This window comes from Oryzias latipes, chromosome 22 (genome assembly GCF_002234675.1).
Source record: "Oryzias latipes chromosome 22, ASM223467v1".
In the NCBI taxonomy this organism is placed as follows: Eukaryota; Metazoa; Chordata; class Actinopteri; order Beloniformes; family Adrianichthyidae; genus Oryzias; species Oryzias latipes.
Window position 1 is genome coordinate 12,929,716 of NC_019880.2, and position 18,181 is coordinate 12,947,896.

General features: G+C 40.5%; 1 protein-coding gene across 1 annotated transcript; it reads right to left on the minus strand.

Annotated features, from left to right (window-relative positions):
* Positions 1-9,352: 9,352 nt before the first annotated feature.
* On the minus strand, positions 9,353-18,119 carry exoc5 (exocyst complex component 5). The gene is made up of 18 exons (XM_004082310.3): positions 17,938-18,119; positions 17,551-17,645; positions 15,613-15,760; positions 15,335-15,529; positions 13,926-13,990; positions 13,692-13,720; positions 13,489-13,598; positions 13,310-13,354; positions 13,081-13,221; positions 12,919-13,001; positions 12,617-12,826; positions 12,209-12,356; positions 12,019-12,127; positions 11,644-11,764; positions 11,431-11,517; positions 11,218-11,326; positions 10,896-11,111; positions 9,353-10,537 (listed from the first exon to the last, which is right to left on the minus strand). Exons 1-18 carry the CDS (start codon positions 17,962-17,964, stop codon positions 10,349-10,351), a joined length of 2,127 nt encoding a protein of 708 aa, XP_004082358.1. The 5' UTR covers positions 17,965-18,119; the 3' UTR covers positions 9,353-10,348.
* Between the last annotated feature and the right edge of the window lie 62 nt (positions 18,120-18,181).

Sequence of the window (18,181 nt, forward strand, 5' to 3'; positions counted from 1 at the left end):
AGCTCAGAGATAAGTGAAAGAGTTAGAAATGGAGTGTGATGCTGAGGCGAGGGCCGGGCCCTTTAGTTGATGGAGAAAAAGAGAACTGGGAAAAGAAGCGGAGGATGTCTCTGAGGAAGAGAGATAGACAGCAAGTGACTCAGAGACAGACAAGGGGAAAGATATGGATGGCAGGCAGCAATTACTGAGACTCTGTGCAAAGACAGCCAAGTGCATGTGTGTGTGACAGTATGCGAGGAAAAGAGAGGAGCGGAGCAAGTGGAGGGGAGGCATCAGAGGGAGGATTGAGATCTCTGCCTGCCTGGGCCCCTGCTGGCTCTCATACAGGGAGATCACAGGCTCATCATGTCAGCTCTGTTTGTGGAAATCCTCCCTCATCGAATGACAAATTTGCTACACGTTTACCTTTATCAGATCAGGGAAGAGAGGCGCAGGAGATGAGCGCAGAAAAGGATGTGCATGTGTGTGTTTGAGTGAGTGTCTCTCTCTCTGTCTCCGTTACCGTCGAGGGGCCAATTACTTGCTCCTCCGAGAGCAACTCTCCCTCTTTTGGCCGTTTCATTCAGACCCCCCACCCCCGCACCTCCTCCTCAGCCTCGTCGTCGGAAACATCTGTCTTTGAATATGCAATGAACGTGTCAAAGAGAATACAACCACATCCTGCATAGAGCTAATATTGACCTACATCAAACCTGCCTGTTCTGCCTCTTGTGCCGTGTCTCCTGCTGGAGTTGGAGGCCACTGCTGCTTGTGCTGGGATCCTCTTCTGCTTCAAGACTGCTGCCTTTTTCCTCCTTTTAATTTTTTCCTGACATTTTTTGTACTCTAAAACCATCACTTTCTTGTTTGTCCATCTCTGCTAGGACATTTTAATGGCAATAAGTCTCATTATGGTTTCTCTTTTCGTTTTAATGTATCCTTTAACCCAGAGAATAGAAGAAGCAGTCAAAATATTTTTTATTCTTTGTTCAATTTTGTACTTTTCCAAAGCTTAGAAGCAAATGTTTCAGTCACTTTTTCAAACTGTCTTCCAAATGTATTGATGTCAATGATGCGTAATTGTTGGAAATGCTCCTGTTCATGGTTTTCTTCTCTAAAAATGACAGAATACGATGAACCATATGATATATCATCACCATTCACAAGTTCTGTTTGAAGGCCACTAAGCAAAAATACAAGAGTATAGTAGTATTGTAGCATAGTAGTTTTATATGTTTTTGTAATATTAATGTGTGTTACAGAAATGGGATAAAAATGTATTTTTTTTTCATCCTTTCCTGTAAAGTTGAAATCTACCTGCAGAAGAACCCATGTGGCACTTGATATTTAGTGGTAAATGTATTGGTGCGTCCATTTTTTTTTCACATAACAATTAACAATAGTTTGGGTTACAATGAAAACAAAAAGCAAGGTAGCAACAATGCATGTAAAAAATCTCCCCACTTACCCTGAGGACAGTCTGTATCTTTTCAGGTTCGGTTCCTCTACCAGAACATCTTGATGGTCCTACACAGTACCTTAGCTGTTCCTGGGATTAAACTCTTATTGACAGAGTTCTCAGGTGTTTCTTCGGGAAGCTGCTGTCTGAAATTAGTACTTTTCTGTGACGGTTACCTTTAACTTCGTAAAATGAAAATCTTTGTGTTTTACCTGATTGGTCAGATGGTAAAAAGTTATAAAAATAGTCTTGGGTATGCTAATTTAGCAATAATCACGATAATTCCCAATTTGAAGTCATTATTCTACAGCAAAACGTTTTCAAGATAGTTTCAGTTTTACGTCAGAGCAACAAAAAATTAGCTAGAAAATTCACATAAACCCTTTAAAAATCTTTTCAACTATAGCTCAAAGTTTTTTTTTCTCTCACTAAGACTGAATTGACCAATGATAAAAGATAAATTGTTGAATGGATCTTTTCACCAATATTTAACAGATTTTTCCTTAAATAATTGAAAGGAACAATTATATATCAGGGGTAGTTTTATGATGTGTATTACTTCCCCAGGCACTAAGCAGCAGAAAAAACATTTTTATTTTTTGTTAATTTATTTTGTCTTGGTGTGGTTGTTAAAGGGTTAATAAACTTAATCGGACTCTTGTCTCATAGTTTTGAAATCCCAGCAGTGTTGGCGTAAAACATTGCGTGTCCTTACTCTGAATTTTGAAAAAGGCCAACCAGAGAAAAATTTGCTTTGGTAAGGGAAATACTATTCTTGCATCTTAAACGTCACAGACGGGATAAAAAAGCAATTCCCAAAATTGTTCTATGAAAAATTAAATTATGTCACAGAATTCCCAATTCATCCAGGTTAAAAATTAGAAGTTTAAAGTGACATCCTTCATTTATCATTGACCAAAGAAGTAATAAATGTGTGCTTGAATTTCTTTTTATGATGAAGTTAACAATGTTTGTAAGTCCTTTAAAAAAAGTTATTATTGCTGCGGATGATGGTTTTCTAGATCAATAATTTTCTTTTTTAAGGGATTTAGGGACTCAAAAGCGTTCTGACAGCAGACCCGCTCTGCTGACTGATGAAGATTAAAGAGACAGAGTGGGAAAGATTATACAGGAGCAGAGATTGACTGGAAGAGGGAGAGAAAGGGTGAAAGGAGGGAGAGAGGAAGAGAGTGGAATATCACAGAGAGTGAGGGGAGAGCATTTGCATAATGTCCTCTACCACAGAAAGTCCCTGAGGCTAACCATGCTGGATAACAGAGGACCAATACTCTTAATTCAATCTCTTTATTTTTCTAATACTTCAGAAATTAATAATTTGTCCCCATTCCACCCACAGCCACCCCCTCAATCGTCCACGAAAAACCACCGTAAGCGTGAAGCTGAGCTGCTGAAGTTTGTTACTTTAACCCAAGAAATTGATGTGAGCGGGCCTTGAGGCAGACCTGCTAATGAATGGATAGGGAGAGAAAGAAGAAAGTTAAAAGATGGTCTTTTATAAAGTAATTTAAGAAAATCCTGTTAGCTGGATCGAGTACAAGAGTATAATTTCTTAAAATGGGAAAAAGAGGAGCTTTCGCGCCTCTCTCGCACACTTAATAACAAAATTAAGGAGGTAAAAAGATAAAGAGACAAAAATCAATTAGGCCAGCGCTGGTAAACAGTACTAATTGTTAGGAGGGTGGGCTTGCCCATGGAGGTCGGATGAAGAGTCCTCACACCACCTCCCACTCCCAGATTCTGGGTGAGAGCTGAGCTGGCCCAGGGGTGAAGAAACACACACCTGTCCTTATTATTACCTCATTTTTTAACAGGAATTTTACTTGACCTCTAGTTTTCTGACAGTTTTCCTTCCTTCCTTTACTGCTGCTCTATACTGGGATTTGTTTTTTTCTTTTTTTTAATCTTTCCAGTGGGACACAAGCACAGAGAGAAACACCCATCATGTAAACAGTTAACCAGACACCACACACATGGGAGATGAAAGGAGATTACCCGGCTGTTATTGTTCCATAGAGGTATCCTCTGTCACAGAGACCTGACAAGGATCAGTCCATTAAAAGAGGGCATTTGTGTTCCTTCAAGTGAAGAAAGAAAACATTTTTTTTTTTTTTGGGTCGTAAATTTTCTTAATTTACACAAAATCTGTCTGACAGATCAGACAAGCTGGAATGTTTTTATTGCAACTGGAATTAAATGAATGAAAACATTTAAATCTACATAAAATTAGTCACCAGTTTTTAAAGTGTGATTTGCCGAATTTTGAGATGAACTATTTTTTATACTATATATATATATATATATATATATATATATTGTGAGTAAAATATAGAAAAGAATAACATAGATTAGAATAGAAGTCACTTTTAAATCAAAAGTGTTTCTATTTTATATTAAATAGAACTGACAGATGATAAAATCAAAACAGATAGAAAAACTGGATGTAACAATAATAAATACAAACTTTCAAGTCATAATAATGAAGGACAGTGCTGAACGCTCTTTTGCACAAAGAACCAATAAACCAACACCCAGGAAATTGCAGTCTTGGTTACATTAAATATTCTGTCTGATTCCATAAAGCATCTTAGTTCAGGGATCTTTAAAATGTGTCTTTTCACCTCAGAAAGAAATGTTTTTGACCTTTGATCCAGTGCGTCAGTTTTGTTCCAATTCCTCAGTAGATAAAAGTGAGGATGAACTGTCTCTGTGGGCGCAGCTGACACTCAGTGTTATTTGATTCCCATTCCTTCGGGTGTTATGATGCCTATTTGTTATTTGTTTCTTTTTCTCCGTGTTGTGCTCTGGGAAATTCTTAATACCTTCCAGAGATTATGTGGTAACTCCCAAACTCCCATGATTATAATTAGGCCTGACTTGGTAATAAAACAAGCAAACAGCAATTTAGTTTTGCATCGTGTGAGGGAGCATCTCTTTATGTGGCTGTGTGTTTCCATATATCTTTACATTTCTAAATATACTTGCCCATGTGAGGTTGAAATTGCACTTTTATTCATTTGTGTCTGTCAGGAGAAAAGTGCCGCAGAGAAAAAACACTTGTCCTGGAAATTTTGCTCAGGCAAGGGGGCTGTTCTCATCTCTCTCTTGGCTAAAAAAAGGAAAACAAAAACACAAACATTCCCCCATCCATTCTCTTTCTTCTTCTTTATTCTCTATCCTGCACTCCTCTCTCTTTCTGTATCGCTTACAAAGGCACCCGTTTCCTCCAAAATGAGGCCACGTACGGAAGGTATGCAAATGAAATCATTGCTCGTGGATTAGAATGGGACACCATATACCCTAAATCATGATTGTCAATCATGGCTGGGGATTAAGGGATATGGGCTCACAGACCTAAAAAAGCAACATTTCCCCCCTCAGGCAGATCCCCATTGTGGGGAGCTCTGAGGAAAGGAAAGGCCTCCACAGGGAAGGAGAGCATCACTGAAGCACTAGTGCCCCCTTCTGCTTGATGCTCGCCACACTGTTTCATCATCAAACGCAGTCGGGCTGAGCAAAAATAGAGGCTGGCACACACAAGCCTATTCATTTACATTCGACGTAGCTGCAGGCAAAAGCTTGATTAGACAAATGCACATGCTTTGGTAATGCAGTGTTTCATCTTCAGTGGAGGAGAGAGAGACCTCGTTTGTCTCTCTGGTGTCGGTGCGGGATCGGTTCAATATCAGTGGGTTAGGAGGGTTACAGGCCTCTAAAATGGAAAGCTACATTTCACGGAAATATCCTTTTCTACGGAGTGTTTTTATCAATTTTTTTTAACCATTTGATCTGCACAAACTTCCACATTTTGACTGTTTACTTGTTTTTTTTTTTGTATTAGCAATGCTATCACAACTGACAATTTTCTAAACATATTACTCTGTGACCATTTCCCATGAAATGTGCTCAAGATTGCTACAAATCAGGAAAAGTGCTGCTCCAAACACATAGACATGTTTAGTGGTGACTGTGTGTAGACCCTGGAGCCCTCAGCTAGAGTGCCAGTCTGTTCCTGTGGAGCAGTCAACCAGAGAAACCCAGCCAAGAGAGAGCGAAGCACAGGCACGGCGCCAGGAAATAGCACTGGGAAACACTGCGGTACCAACGGAGAAATGTGTTTATATTTTCAAAGGACATGGTAGTGTGATGTAGGGGTGTGAGTGTGGGGGGCAATAAGAACACTGCAACAGTCGTGGTCGACTGTAGGAATATTTCTAAGCTCCATCAAAACAGTACTTGATTACAGGAAAAATGCACAAGAGAAGGGAGTTGGCACAGTTGCATTCAGGAGCGCAGCTCCTAGCTTTCCAAGACAGAAGGTGGAGCGGCACCTGTGCCTTTTTGGCCCTGGCATTACATGAGCAGGAGGTCAAGGCCAGGGCAACACCTGCATCACATCAGAGGGTCTGGACGTGTGCCCGCACCATGAGAGTCTCACAGAGGAATCCTGAAGAATAGATCTGAAGCTTTTTTTTTTTTTTTAAGAATACTTACATAATTCCACACTCCTCAACCAAGCCGTTATAATCACAATTTACCGTCAAATGATATCCCAGAATGGCGCTCTGTGTATCCCGACGATTGCTTGACTAATTTGAACCTTGGGATCCTTAATACCATCCTGACTGTCTTCCTCAGTGAGTCCACCTGAGTCATCCTCTCAGGAGGTGGAAAATAACGCACTAACACAGATATGAGCCACCAGCACACTAAAGAGCAAATCATTATGCATCATTAGGTGAAGATTTAGTTTAAACGTGTTTAGCAGGAATTAGGCAAAGCTGTTGTTGACATGGATTGACTGCTGTAATGCTTTATTGTCAGTGCTCCAGGAGGCTGAGAGAGGCCTGGCATAGTTATGTGTGTGTATGTGCGGGAGGAGGGGGGTTGGGGGGCAGCAGCAATGTGCCGACAGCAAGGATTTATGGGATATGGGAAGGACTAGCTGTGGATGTTCAGAAGGAGTGGACAAACAGGAAATGGTACTTAATGATTCTTTTTTTTTTTTGGCACGTAAAACGGAAGCAGGAGATTGAAGAGGACGAGTGGCCAGATGAGGCCAGGATTCAGACGTAGGTATCCCAGTCAAAGGTGAGGCTATATTCTTATGGCCAAGATCTATCTATCTATCTATCTATCTATCTATCTATCTATCTATCTATCTATCTATCTATCTATCTATCTATCTATCTATCTATCTATCTATCTATCTATCTATCTATCTATCTATCTATCTATCTATCTATCTATCTATCTATCTATCTATCTATACACACACACACACACACACACAGATGTTGGAAGACAAATCTCCTTCCCAGTCTCAGGTCTTTTGCAGACTCCATCAGTTTGTCTTCCAGAATGGTCCTGTATTGGGCTCCATCCATCTTCCCATCAAGTCTAACAATCCTCCCCGTCCCTGCTGAAGTAAAGCAGGCCCAAACCATGATGCTGCCACTGTCATGTTTGATGATGGGGATAGCGTGTTCAGGGTGATGAGCTGTGTTGCTTTGTTGCCAAAAAGTTCAATTTTGGTTTCATCTGACCAGAGCACCTTCTTCCACATGTTTGGTATGTCTCCCAGGTGGCTTATGGCAAACTTTAGACAACACTTTTTATGAATATCTTTTATAAATTGCTTTCTTCTTGCCACTCTTTCGTAAAGGCCAGATTTGTGCAGTATACCATCGATTGTTGTCCTATGGACAGACTCTCCCACCTCAGCTGTGGATCTCTGCAGTTCATCAAGAGTCATCATGGGCCTCTTGGCTGCATATCTGATCAGTCTTCTCCTTGTTTGAGCTGAGAGTTTAGACAGACGGCCAGGTCTTTGTAGATTTGCAGTGGTCTGTTACTCCTTCCATTTCAATTTTATCGCTTGCTCGGTGCTCCTTGGCATGTTAAAAGCTTGGGAAATCTTTTTGTTTCCAAATCTAGCTTTAAACTTCTCCACAACAGTATCTCAAACCTGCCTGCGCTTTAAACAGACCTCTGAGTCTATCACAGAGCAGGTGCATTTATAAGGAGACTTGATTACATACAAGTGGATTGTAATTATCATTATTAGTCATGTAGGCCAACATTGGATCATTCAGATCCTTATTGAACATCTGGAGAGAGTTTGCTGCACTAATGTAATTTTGCACGCCTAATATTTCAGTTTTTTATTTGTTAAACAAGTTTGAAATATCCAATAAATTTTGTTCCACATCAGGATTGTGTCCCACTTATTGTTGATTCTTTACAAACAATTACAGTTTTATGTCTTATGTTTGAAGCCTGAAATGTGGCAAAAGGTTGAAAAGTTCAAGGGGACCAAATACTTTTGCAAAGGCACTGTATGTATTTCTATCTATCCCTGTATCCATCTTTTTGTTTAGCTCTTTTTGGTGACCTACAACGTCTTCCATTCTGCTTCAATGCACTTTCTAAACTGCTCCTTGGAGAATGATAAAGTTGGTTTAATTGAATTATCTAACAGTTCTAGCAGATATTAATGAAACGCATGTAAATATGCATTTTAAGAAAACACAAGAGAAATCTCTGAAACTTCTCTGATCACTAGACCAAATCGTGGGGAAAGTGAATCGTTGCATCCTTGTTGCATTTGTTTAAATAGAAAGTGTCAAACGCGTGTCATACTAAACTAAAATTGTTTAATTACATTAAACCAGGTTTAGCATAGGCCAACTGAAAGATTTTTTTTTATTGCATTGTGTGAATGTGTGTGTGTAAATGGAACTGGCTGTAAAATGCTTGGGGCCTTCTAAGAATGTTTTAAAGTGCTATATAAGTGTATGCCATTTACCGCTTTTACCATTTATTAGTACATTTTAAAAATTATTTTTTTAAACATTTATTTATTTATTTGTTGTTGTTTTGTAAGATCATACAGTGGACCAGAACCAAACCATGATCCAAAAATCAAGATTTGAACTAAATCATTGGGAAAGGGAGTTATTGCACCCGTGGAGATGATCTTGTCAGATATTGGACCCGTTTGACCTCACCTCAGGTATGACTTTGAAACGAAAAATCAAAAACGGAGAAACTTCTTTAGGAACGACTCCGGCGTGTCCTTTCTCCAATCCTAACATGAGTGAACGTGTGAGGGCTGCTCAAACTGAAGCATTAGAGAGGACAGTCCTATCCAGCTCTCCACTTTGACAGTATTGTTAATCCCCTGCACCTGCTCAAACACTCACCATGCAAAGAAAAAAAAAAACAACCCACAATAAACCCCCCATATAGAATTCCCCCTTTTTCATGTGCCTGTGTAGGGACTCCCTGGGGCCAGGCTATGCCGCTGCCATCGTCTCCACACTGGTTATCGTGTCTGGCCTGGCTCAGCTCCCCCCAGCCCCTCCCCGCACCCCCCCACATTAATCAGCACAAAAACAAATAGTTTTCAAATGTTTGGAAAAGACCCACTGTTTGCATCAGGGCCTAACAAAATAATTTTTACAAGCTATCCAGCTGCGATTAGGCTGGAGAGAATTGAATTTATGTGGCATTGATAATATTAATATTAGCCTAATTAATTATGTTGTTTGAACTCGCACAGCACAGTGTGTACCCTCTACACAACACTAGCCAGCCGGGAATGGAACGGAGCTCTCAGCCGTCTCTATCTCCCTGGTTCTCCCCAGTTCATGACTACAGCACACAATTCATCAACTCGTAGATATCTAATCCCCTCTGGCTCTGCTCACTTCCTGAAGTCTAAGAAATAACTTTACTCTGGTGGCAAGAATTCCTATGAATACTTGATGACTTCCAGAAAAAAGAAAGGCTGTTTCATCTCACTTTGAAAGTGACATCTGCAGAGAAAACATCTGCACAGAAAACTCTTCACTCACAGCAAAAATAAGAAAAAGACTCAGAGATGGACAATAATAAAATGTAACTTTTTTTATTGAGTAACTAATTAAAGTAAACAGCAGTACAGTGAAAGCAGCTTTGTGTTGGGAATCATTTCAGGCATCGGGGGCATTATCTTCCCTTTCTTGTGCAAAGGATAATTAATGAGAACCTTCAGTAAGCCCTGTGTGAAGAAATCCCTTCTAGTTTGTTTCTTTAATCACCAGAGGTCAGCATTTCGGCGTCCCCTGACCCAGAAACACTGCAGATCAAATCAACAACGTCTTTGGACTTTGCGCACCACTGGATGAGCAAGTGTTGATCTGTGCAATTACAGTGACAGACAATCACTGACCCATCACACCAATCATCCCGGCCAAAAGAGGACCACCCAAACCTCCAGAGAGGCTCTTAGACCGCTCTGCCGCTCAGGTCATACTTCTCTGTGATGGCCTCTTAACCTCCTCTTTGTGGTCAAGGGTCAAAAGGTGCAGAGGTGGTCATGTGTTTCTCTTAGACAGATATGTGTCTAACTTAGCTTAGACTGTCTGTCCTTTCTCCAGCGAGTCATCACAAAGAGTAACTGTTTCTAAAATGTAGTGCAACTGCAGAGCTGAGTCCGACTTCGCAGCCTGATTGTTGATAGTCTCCCTTTGAAGCAGCTCCACGGCCAATTCTTCTGCACCAGTGCAGCTGCAAAACTTAATTATTTATTTTTTGGCACAAGCAAAAAAATTTTTGAAGTAAGCAGAGAAATATATATATATTGTCCATTTGCCTATATCAAAGGCCTTATACATTTAGATTAGTATTAAAAAAAAAAAAGGAAGTTAATGAGGGATTTAAACGTTACCCGATCAGGTGGAAAACTCAATGAAATGCACATTTCCCACATTCAAGATCTTAATTTTTTGCCAGCATAGTCTTTCTGCTGGCCCCACACTGACGCATCCAAAGGGCAATGGGGCATCTTAAAGGCGTATCCCTCATCAAATCACAGATCCGTCTGTGGAGTAGTGAGCTCTCCGGTCATTAACTGAAGTGTCGGCCCAGTCTGGCAGAACGGTAGTCCACTCGGAGCTGGACAAAAGCATGCAGGAGGTTCCGGTCCAGATTGGTGAGATGCTCACCTGAGCAAACTTGCTTCAGGTTGTCAGGAGCAACCACCAGGAGATTACAGAGGGCGTGGAGTGTGTCAAAGAGCTGAAGCACCAGAGGGACCTTGTGAACAGAAAGAAATAAAACGGCTTATCACTTCAGAAAGAGGCAGGGGAACAATGCTCTTATGACAAGAAACCTTGATAGGTAATTCATCCATTTATTATTAAGTATGATGTTCTCAATATGAATTATGGTTTCAACAAAAATTCATTGCTTCATTTAAAAAAGAAATTAACAATCAAAATGAAAACAATCAGGCATTCAGATCAATCTTACTTTTTTTTAATCAAGGAAGCAGCTGTGAAATCATCATACCAAAATGATGGTGAAAGTAATAATTAGGTATAATTATTAGTATAACAGAAAGAGTTTATGCAGTCAGTCACAAAAGACACATTGACCTTTTGTCACAGATTACCCTGAAATTCTTGGCGCATCTGCGGTATTCAGCCACGTCACAGATGGCCAGCATGCCGCCCATTGAGCTGTAGCTGAACTGCTGTAGATGCTCGTGAATGAGTCGATGAAACCGAACCCCCAACTCCGTCAGCACCGTGTCCACGTTTTTCCCATCCATGGACTTGCGCACGTGCTCCACCTGCCGACTGACGTATGCGCAGACCTTTGAGCAGGCCTGTCAGGGAAACGAGAAGAACTAGTTGGGAAAAAGTCTGGAAGTGATTTTTATGAATTGCATCCAATGCGTTGTTTGTTCTGCGTGCGAGCTAAGCATCTCTTACTGTGGTGTACTGGATCATGACATTGTTTTCATCCTCGGGCCGGAAATCTGTTTTTTTCTGCTCTGTTGCCAGGATGTGCTTCATTTGCCCCACCATACAGTTTAGTGTTCTGTGCATAACAAAAACATATATTATTGGTTTCTGTTAAAAAACAAAATAAAAAACAAAAAAGTTGATCAATGGCTTAAAAAATAAATAAATAAAAAGAATCACCTGTCAATTCCAGTGTCCAGTTTTACTTCCATCTGTTCGATCACTTCTTTCTTCTTCTGCAAGCACTCTGCCAGCTTTGGAGATGAACTGAAGACAGGTTTAGAAAATTTAATTCAAAGAACCCCCCCAAAAATAAATAAATAAATAAATAAGGTAATTTGAAATCTGAGTATGCATAACAAACAAAGATGATAATTCTTAACCACAACTGACCTTATAAGAGGCATCAGCTGGTCATTAAACTGCTTGTCAAACAAGTGGAAGATGGAGTTTGCCTGTTGAACAACATCCAGGAAGTACAGGTTGGCATTCTTGGCATCGGATGAGGGAATCGCTGAAAATTTAGGAAAAATGCAGCAAACGCAAACTTAAGCTATATTGATCATTAAATGTTAATGCTTATCGGCTAGTGAAAAAGAGATTCTAGCTCTAAAATGTTTCTAGCTCTTCATTATTGTGGGAGATCCTCAGGTTATGCTTTATTTAATGTCCCAACTTCCTGAATCTACTGCTTTGAAGCTCCTAATAGTGAGAAGAATGAGCCCTCAGAAAGCAGTTTAAGAGTACAATTTGGTTCATCAGAAGTACCTGAAAGGCCAATCTCCAGAGCGTAGTCGATGTGGTCCACACACAGATGTTCAACCAGCAGTAGGAAGATGGAGTAGGCATTTTTAGGCAGATCAGATGGATCTGAAAGCTGTAATAAAACAAAACAAAAAATCACCAAAGTCTGCGTTTATACATGTTCCTTCACGTTACAGAAGGAGAAGAGGCTCACCCTGTGACACCTCTCAAACGCGTGCCGAGTCTCCTGCAGCAGATTAACAACCAGCTCGGGGGACAGGAAGGTCTCTCCATGGGTGTCAAGGCTGGGGCCCAGTGGAAGGTTGGTGCGCTGTCTGATGCGCTCCTTGAGCTCCTGAATACTAAAGTAAAAACAAAAAAACGTTTAGCATTTTGATCTTTTTGTATGAAACCCTAACGTTTATTTGAGACCAAAAATGGCTCTTTAAATGATACCACATTTTCCTTGTTCTTGTTTTTTTTTTAAATTATATTATTAATTATATTATTCTTAGTCTTTTCTCCTGTCAGTTGTTATGGTAACGAACAAATTTCCCACGTATGGGATCAATAAAGTATTTCTGATTCTGAAATGCTTCATGACGTTTATGCTAAATCGTACCTGCCAGAGCCTATTGCACGTTTCTGGTGATTCTTTGAGTCATAGTATCGTTGCAGAATCATGGCACCTCGATTACGAAGGTATTCCCTTTCCATGTCAATGTAACTTTCCAAATAAGAGGAAAAGATGCTTTTTATCAGCTTGGAAAGGAACGTATGCTTGTCTGAACCAAGGTTGAACTCTGTTAGCTTGGTAGCCAATGCTGTGGTCCTGAAAGGTCAGAAAAGAAACAGATAAGAACAAAAAGTGTTAGAGTTATAGAGCATACAGGAAGTAAATTAGAAAAAGACAAGCAAAACCACCTGGTGTAAAGGTCATAGAGGTTTTTGAGGTACTGTTCTGCATCAGACTGTCGAGTTCCATCCAGTTTCTCTCTAACGTGCGCCTGTAAAATAAACAGCCAGCCAAAAATCAACAAATGTTTAAGTAATGGCACATCCAAACTCAATCACTGGAAAACATACCTGTAGTTTGTTTTCAAAGATATTCTGGATGAGTTTAGCCATGACTGTCTCTGGACTGCTGAAGACCTCGGCCACCTGCTTGTTGACCCTCTGGCAAAGCGCTGCGGTGTCTTCAAACACATCGTTCCTCGTGTAGGCACCCTGAGACAGGAACAACAACAAAAAATGGGTCAATTAAAGCAGCCAAGTCAAAGGCAGACTTTTTTCTTGCCAAACTTGAAGTACTCACTTCCTGACACTGCTTGATGTAGACGTCCACGCAGTGTGCATAACCCTATTTAGACAAACACAGGCGTTACCACCTTGATAGTCCAAGAAAATGACTATAACATTCAAAGTTGATGTTTTCAGACAGGCTATGACTCCAACACTCAGTCAACGTGTCTTCAGATGTCTTTTCCAGGTCACCTTGAAATGTAATAGAACTGCTGCAACCTCCCGCATACGACCAATCTCACCCCTGCGCTGGGCTGCAGTAAACTCCTGGATTAACTGCCTCTCCAGGTCGTGGTATTTGCCTGGGCAGGAATGAAAACAGAACCTTAAAATGTCGCAAACGCGTGTTACATCGTAGTAAAAATGGAGGACGATCGACCCGGTCAGAAACTTACTTGCAATTTTTGCTTTGACATCTGCAAATCTGTTACAGATAAAGTGCGCAATTAGAAACAATAGATATAAAAAAAACAGAAGGAAAGTTTCTTTGGGGGCATCTTAGTCAATAATACCATCTAATGCTTAATGTTTCTGTGGGGCTTACACTTTTCAGGAATAGACTAATACACCTCCTCCTTCTTGTTTGACAGCGCTCTTGTCTAAAGCTGCCTCCAGGATGCCTGACTCACCTGTCAAATGGCAGCTCCTGGGCAATGAGATGCAGCTTCTGAATTATATCAGCAGCTTCCTTAATCTGAAAGAGAGGGAACAAGTGTGTGTTTGAGAGGGAGCGAGGGAGATGCCAGCTGAGGGAGGAGGAGAGAGGGAGCACAACAAAGCCATTAGAGGTGGACATCCATTATCAAGTGGGCGGCCGCCGGCAGTGTCTCCACTTGGGGGATCATCATCTTAGAGCAGCCTTCCTCCACCTTCCTGTGTTTAACAGGGAGCTGATAACAGACAGGCTGCGCTCACCTGGGCATCAGCAGCAGCAACAGCAGCAGTCCTGACTTAGCAGCACATCCAAGTCTTTATTGGGATGGCTTTTTCCTGAATGGGCTGTAATCCCACAGGAGTCTGAATTGCCTTCAATAATCTGTCCGGCCAGGGATATCTGTCTAAAAAAAAGGGGGCCCTGCCGAGATACCCCTCCACCCCGCCCTCTCCACCTCTCCTGACATACATGCTGGCGAAAAAACCTCCAGACCCGCAAAAGGTCCGCTGTCCGCAACTCCTCTGTTCCTGCAGATGCCTGTCTCAGCTAACATCATTACTCTGCTCCCGTGAGGAGGATCCAGCCTTTCTGCTCGGCGAAGGTTTTCTAAGTATCTGTCCCCCAGCTAAGATTAGCTAAATCCCATGTAAGTAATGTAGCCGTCTCCCTGCAGTCAGGGTTTAGCAGCACTTGTCTCCACGCTGGCGGCCCAGCCCTCCCTTTCAGAAGGATTAGCAAAGCCATTCCCCTTCAGCTATTCACTTGCAGTTTTTCTCTTTCCTCCTCATATGGAGGTATGCTCAGGAAAAAGGAATCTGGCTTGATACATCTGCATGCATGGCTCAATCTCAAGCTCTCGTCTGTGGGATTGACCCTCAAACCTCCCTCTCTGCATCTGGTTGAGATGTTGCATCAAACACACATAAAACCCAAAAAAAACCCCAATGTGTCTACTTTGCAGAATCAAACTCTCTGGGGTCACTTGTTCTGAGAAAACATTGAATCATTTTTTCCATGACTAAAAAAATGTGTTGCAACAAACTTTCTGTGTGTTGCAAAGCTGACCAATCAAATTCTTGATCCCAGTCATCCCACTTTACATGCAATTAGGTTTGACATGAGCGTGTTGACATCCATGCTAGTCAGTCAGCCGGCTATTGTCAGACAGCAAATGACAGTTTATTAATCCAAATTAACTGAGGGATCCAACTAAAGGGATAAACTTTATAAATTTCCATGGATGGTTCAACTCATAATCCTGTTCAAACTCACCTACAGCAGTTTCCCAGCAGGGCCCCTCATCAGTGGTTTCACACCCACACATACCTCTTCATATATGACAGCAAAAAAAAAAAAAAAAAAGAAACTAGACGATAATCTCACCTTGTCTGGGTCATTGAAAACATCGCTACGCAGATCTCCATCCAAAAACTCGTTAAAGTAAGTCATGAGACGCTGAGCTTCCACGGCCCTCTGGCGAGGAGTATTCACCCCCTCCAGCTGGTCACCTAGGTGACAAACCTTGGTGGCAACGTAGCTTATGTGTTCATCGAGTTCTTGGAAATGCTGAAAGGCCACCTGACATGACACAAAACGAAGATCTAGCGGTTAACCAAAGAGAATAAAGTTTGTACGATGTTGTTTTCTTTCAGCAAACAGACCTGGTTACTCCTCTGGAGGTCTTGCACTTTGCGGGCAAAGTCCTTGGCCTCTCCATGACACTGATCCTCTAGCTTTTCCACCTTTCGCTGAATCTTCTCATCTAACTGCTTTAATTCTTCAATGTGGCTTTTAAATTCATCCAACAGCCTAAAGGAAGGAAGAGTAGGAAGAAAAATTAAAAATACTATAATTGGGTAAAAAAAAACACATCACAATTAAATAACAAAAACAAACAAAAAAACTGAAAAACATGCACGAATCCCCCTAATTCAAGAAGTAATTGGGTATCAGAAGGTAATACTTGGTGTATAGTTACAGTTTAGGGGTACAAAATAGTGTCAAATACTTAATTCATGGGTCCCTAGACTTAAGAAGCTCTAAAAAAAACTCTCAGCTTCGTCAGCTGCATTTTAAGTGCCATTAGGATTGCGGTGCAAATGTTCTAAGTCAGCACCACTTTTCAGAGAGTGGGAAACATCCTGAAACGATGAGTGTATAATCTTCTAATTCCTTCAGCACTAGCTACAGCTTAGACGTCTCCCATCCGCTCCCAACAGACACTCATTCCCTGGCTGGTGACTCACAGTATGGTGGCCTCGAAAGAGATGTTGTCTCTGACTCTTCACTGAGAGCTTTCAAAGAAGTGGTAAAAACAGTTTGTGTTGGAAGTAGATAAGTCAGGACGGGTCTACAGCAGAGTTAAATTGTTATGGCAGTTTTGCTTACGAGAAACAACTATGCTCCCAAGTGTAAACATCATAACCACACTGGAAAAAAAACACACACACTAAGGATAAGTAAACATAGTCATTACATAGTTTTCTTAAAACCATCAAAACTCTAAATTGGTGCTGGGAAGCCCAATTTAAGTTTAACTAAACTGAAGGAAAGTTAACATAAGTGCTATTTCTGTCAGTCATAGTGCATGACTATGACATTTTATAAAATGTCATCTATGACATTTTATCAAAAGAAATTCATAAAATGTTTACAATTTTTGATTGTCTGAGAGTAACAAAGATGGCAAAACAGATGAACACAGAAGTAAAGATCAAAATGATTTGTTTGAAATCTTATGACAGAACATCTGCTAACATTATGCTAAAAAAACAACAAGAAGAATTTAACACATGCTCAAAAAAATACAGCTTTTATTTTCACTCCTCAACAAAAGTTAGACAAAAAAAAAGAATAAACTTTTTTTCCTCAGGAAAGCCACATTATACAAAAGGTGAACAGTGTGACGTTAAAATAAGGTCTGCTTAGGATACCAGTTCACAGTTTCTTGTTTAAAGAAAATTTAACAAAAATCAAGCATCACAATGACATTTCTTTCTATTTCCATTTTATTTAGGGTCATTTGTCTGTGTAAGGGTTCACAAATAATCAGGTATAAGCTGGTCGTGTGTCTTGTTGAAAACAAAGTAAAGAGAAGAAATCCAGTGATGGGGATATAACTTAATCACTGTATAAGCAAATGATATAGTGAGTAATGAATAGAACTTTAATTGATTCCAAAATGTCAAAATTGACCACAACTCAAAGAACAACATCATAATAAACACAACAGATATTTACCAGCTTTTTACTTGAACAAGCTTTGTTAGTCTATTTTGTAACTTAATTTGAAAGGTATTGAGATACCTGGCATAAAACGCATGGATGTCAATAAAACTGAAACCGTTTGGTTTTTATAGGAATTAATCTACTTAAGTTACTTTTTATTATTCATGAGTGAAATAGGTAAACTGTTTGGATACACCCCAAACTATAAATCTATACAAGAGAAAGTTAAACAAAAGAATGGTTGGCATTTTGGTCAGAACAATAAATCCAAAGAATACAGTTGGAGCATCATTACATACTTGACTCAATACTAGAGAAAGGTCCTGGCTAATATAAGGAGACGTTAATGAAAAAGACATCCTCTGCATTACCTTTTGGGGTCAAATGCTTCCGCTCCACCTTTAGAGCCTCCTCCTGGAGTTCTCCACGCCAACCTTTCGATGTATTCATCTGCATCAAAGGGCTCCTGGAAAAAAAAAATAAGAACAAAAACAAAACACAACTGAATCAGTAGCAGCATTCTTAAATTCATCTCCTTGCTACATACAGTACGCGTTGTAGATAAACTCGAACGTCAAGAAAATACGATTAGAACTTGCGAGAAACTTGTAAAAACAGAAGGATGGCGTAGTCTAGCATAATACCTTATGATGTTGTTTGAATAATTGCTGAGGTTCGATGTTAGAACCGTTAAAACAATGAATGTTAGCAACTTGCTAGCCAGGTAGCCTGAACAGTTCACAAAAACATGTTTTTACCTCGAACAGCTGCGCAGTAGTTGTCATTTTCGGGACTCGGCCAGCGATGCTGTGAAACCAAAAAAGCACCCGCTGTCTGCAATTTCCCCTGACTTCAGGGAAAATGTGGCAATTTTTCAGTTTTAGCCTTTGTTGACAGCTAGCTTGTTGGTAACACAGCTTCCTGTATGGGAAAAAGGGTGGGGACAGTGACTTGAAAGAGCGCATGCGCAAGTGTCAGCTGATTGGTCCTAGTTGCAGTCAC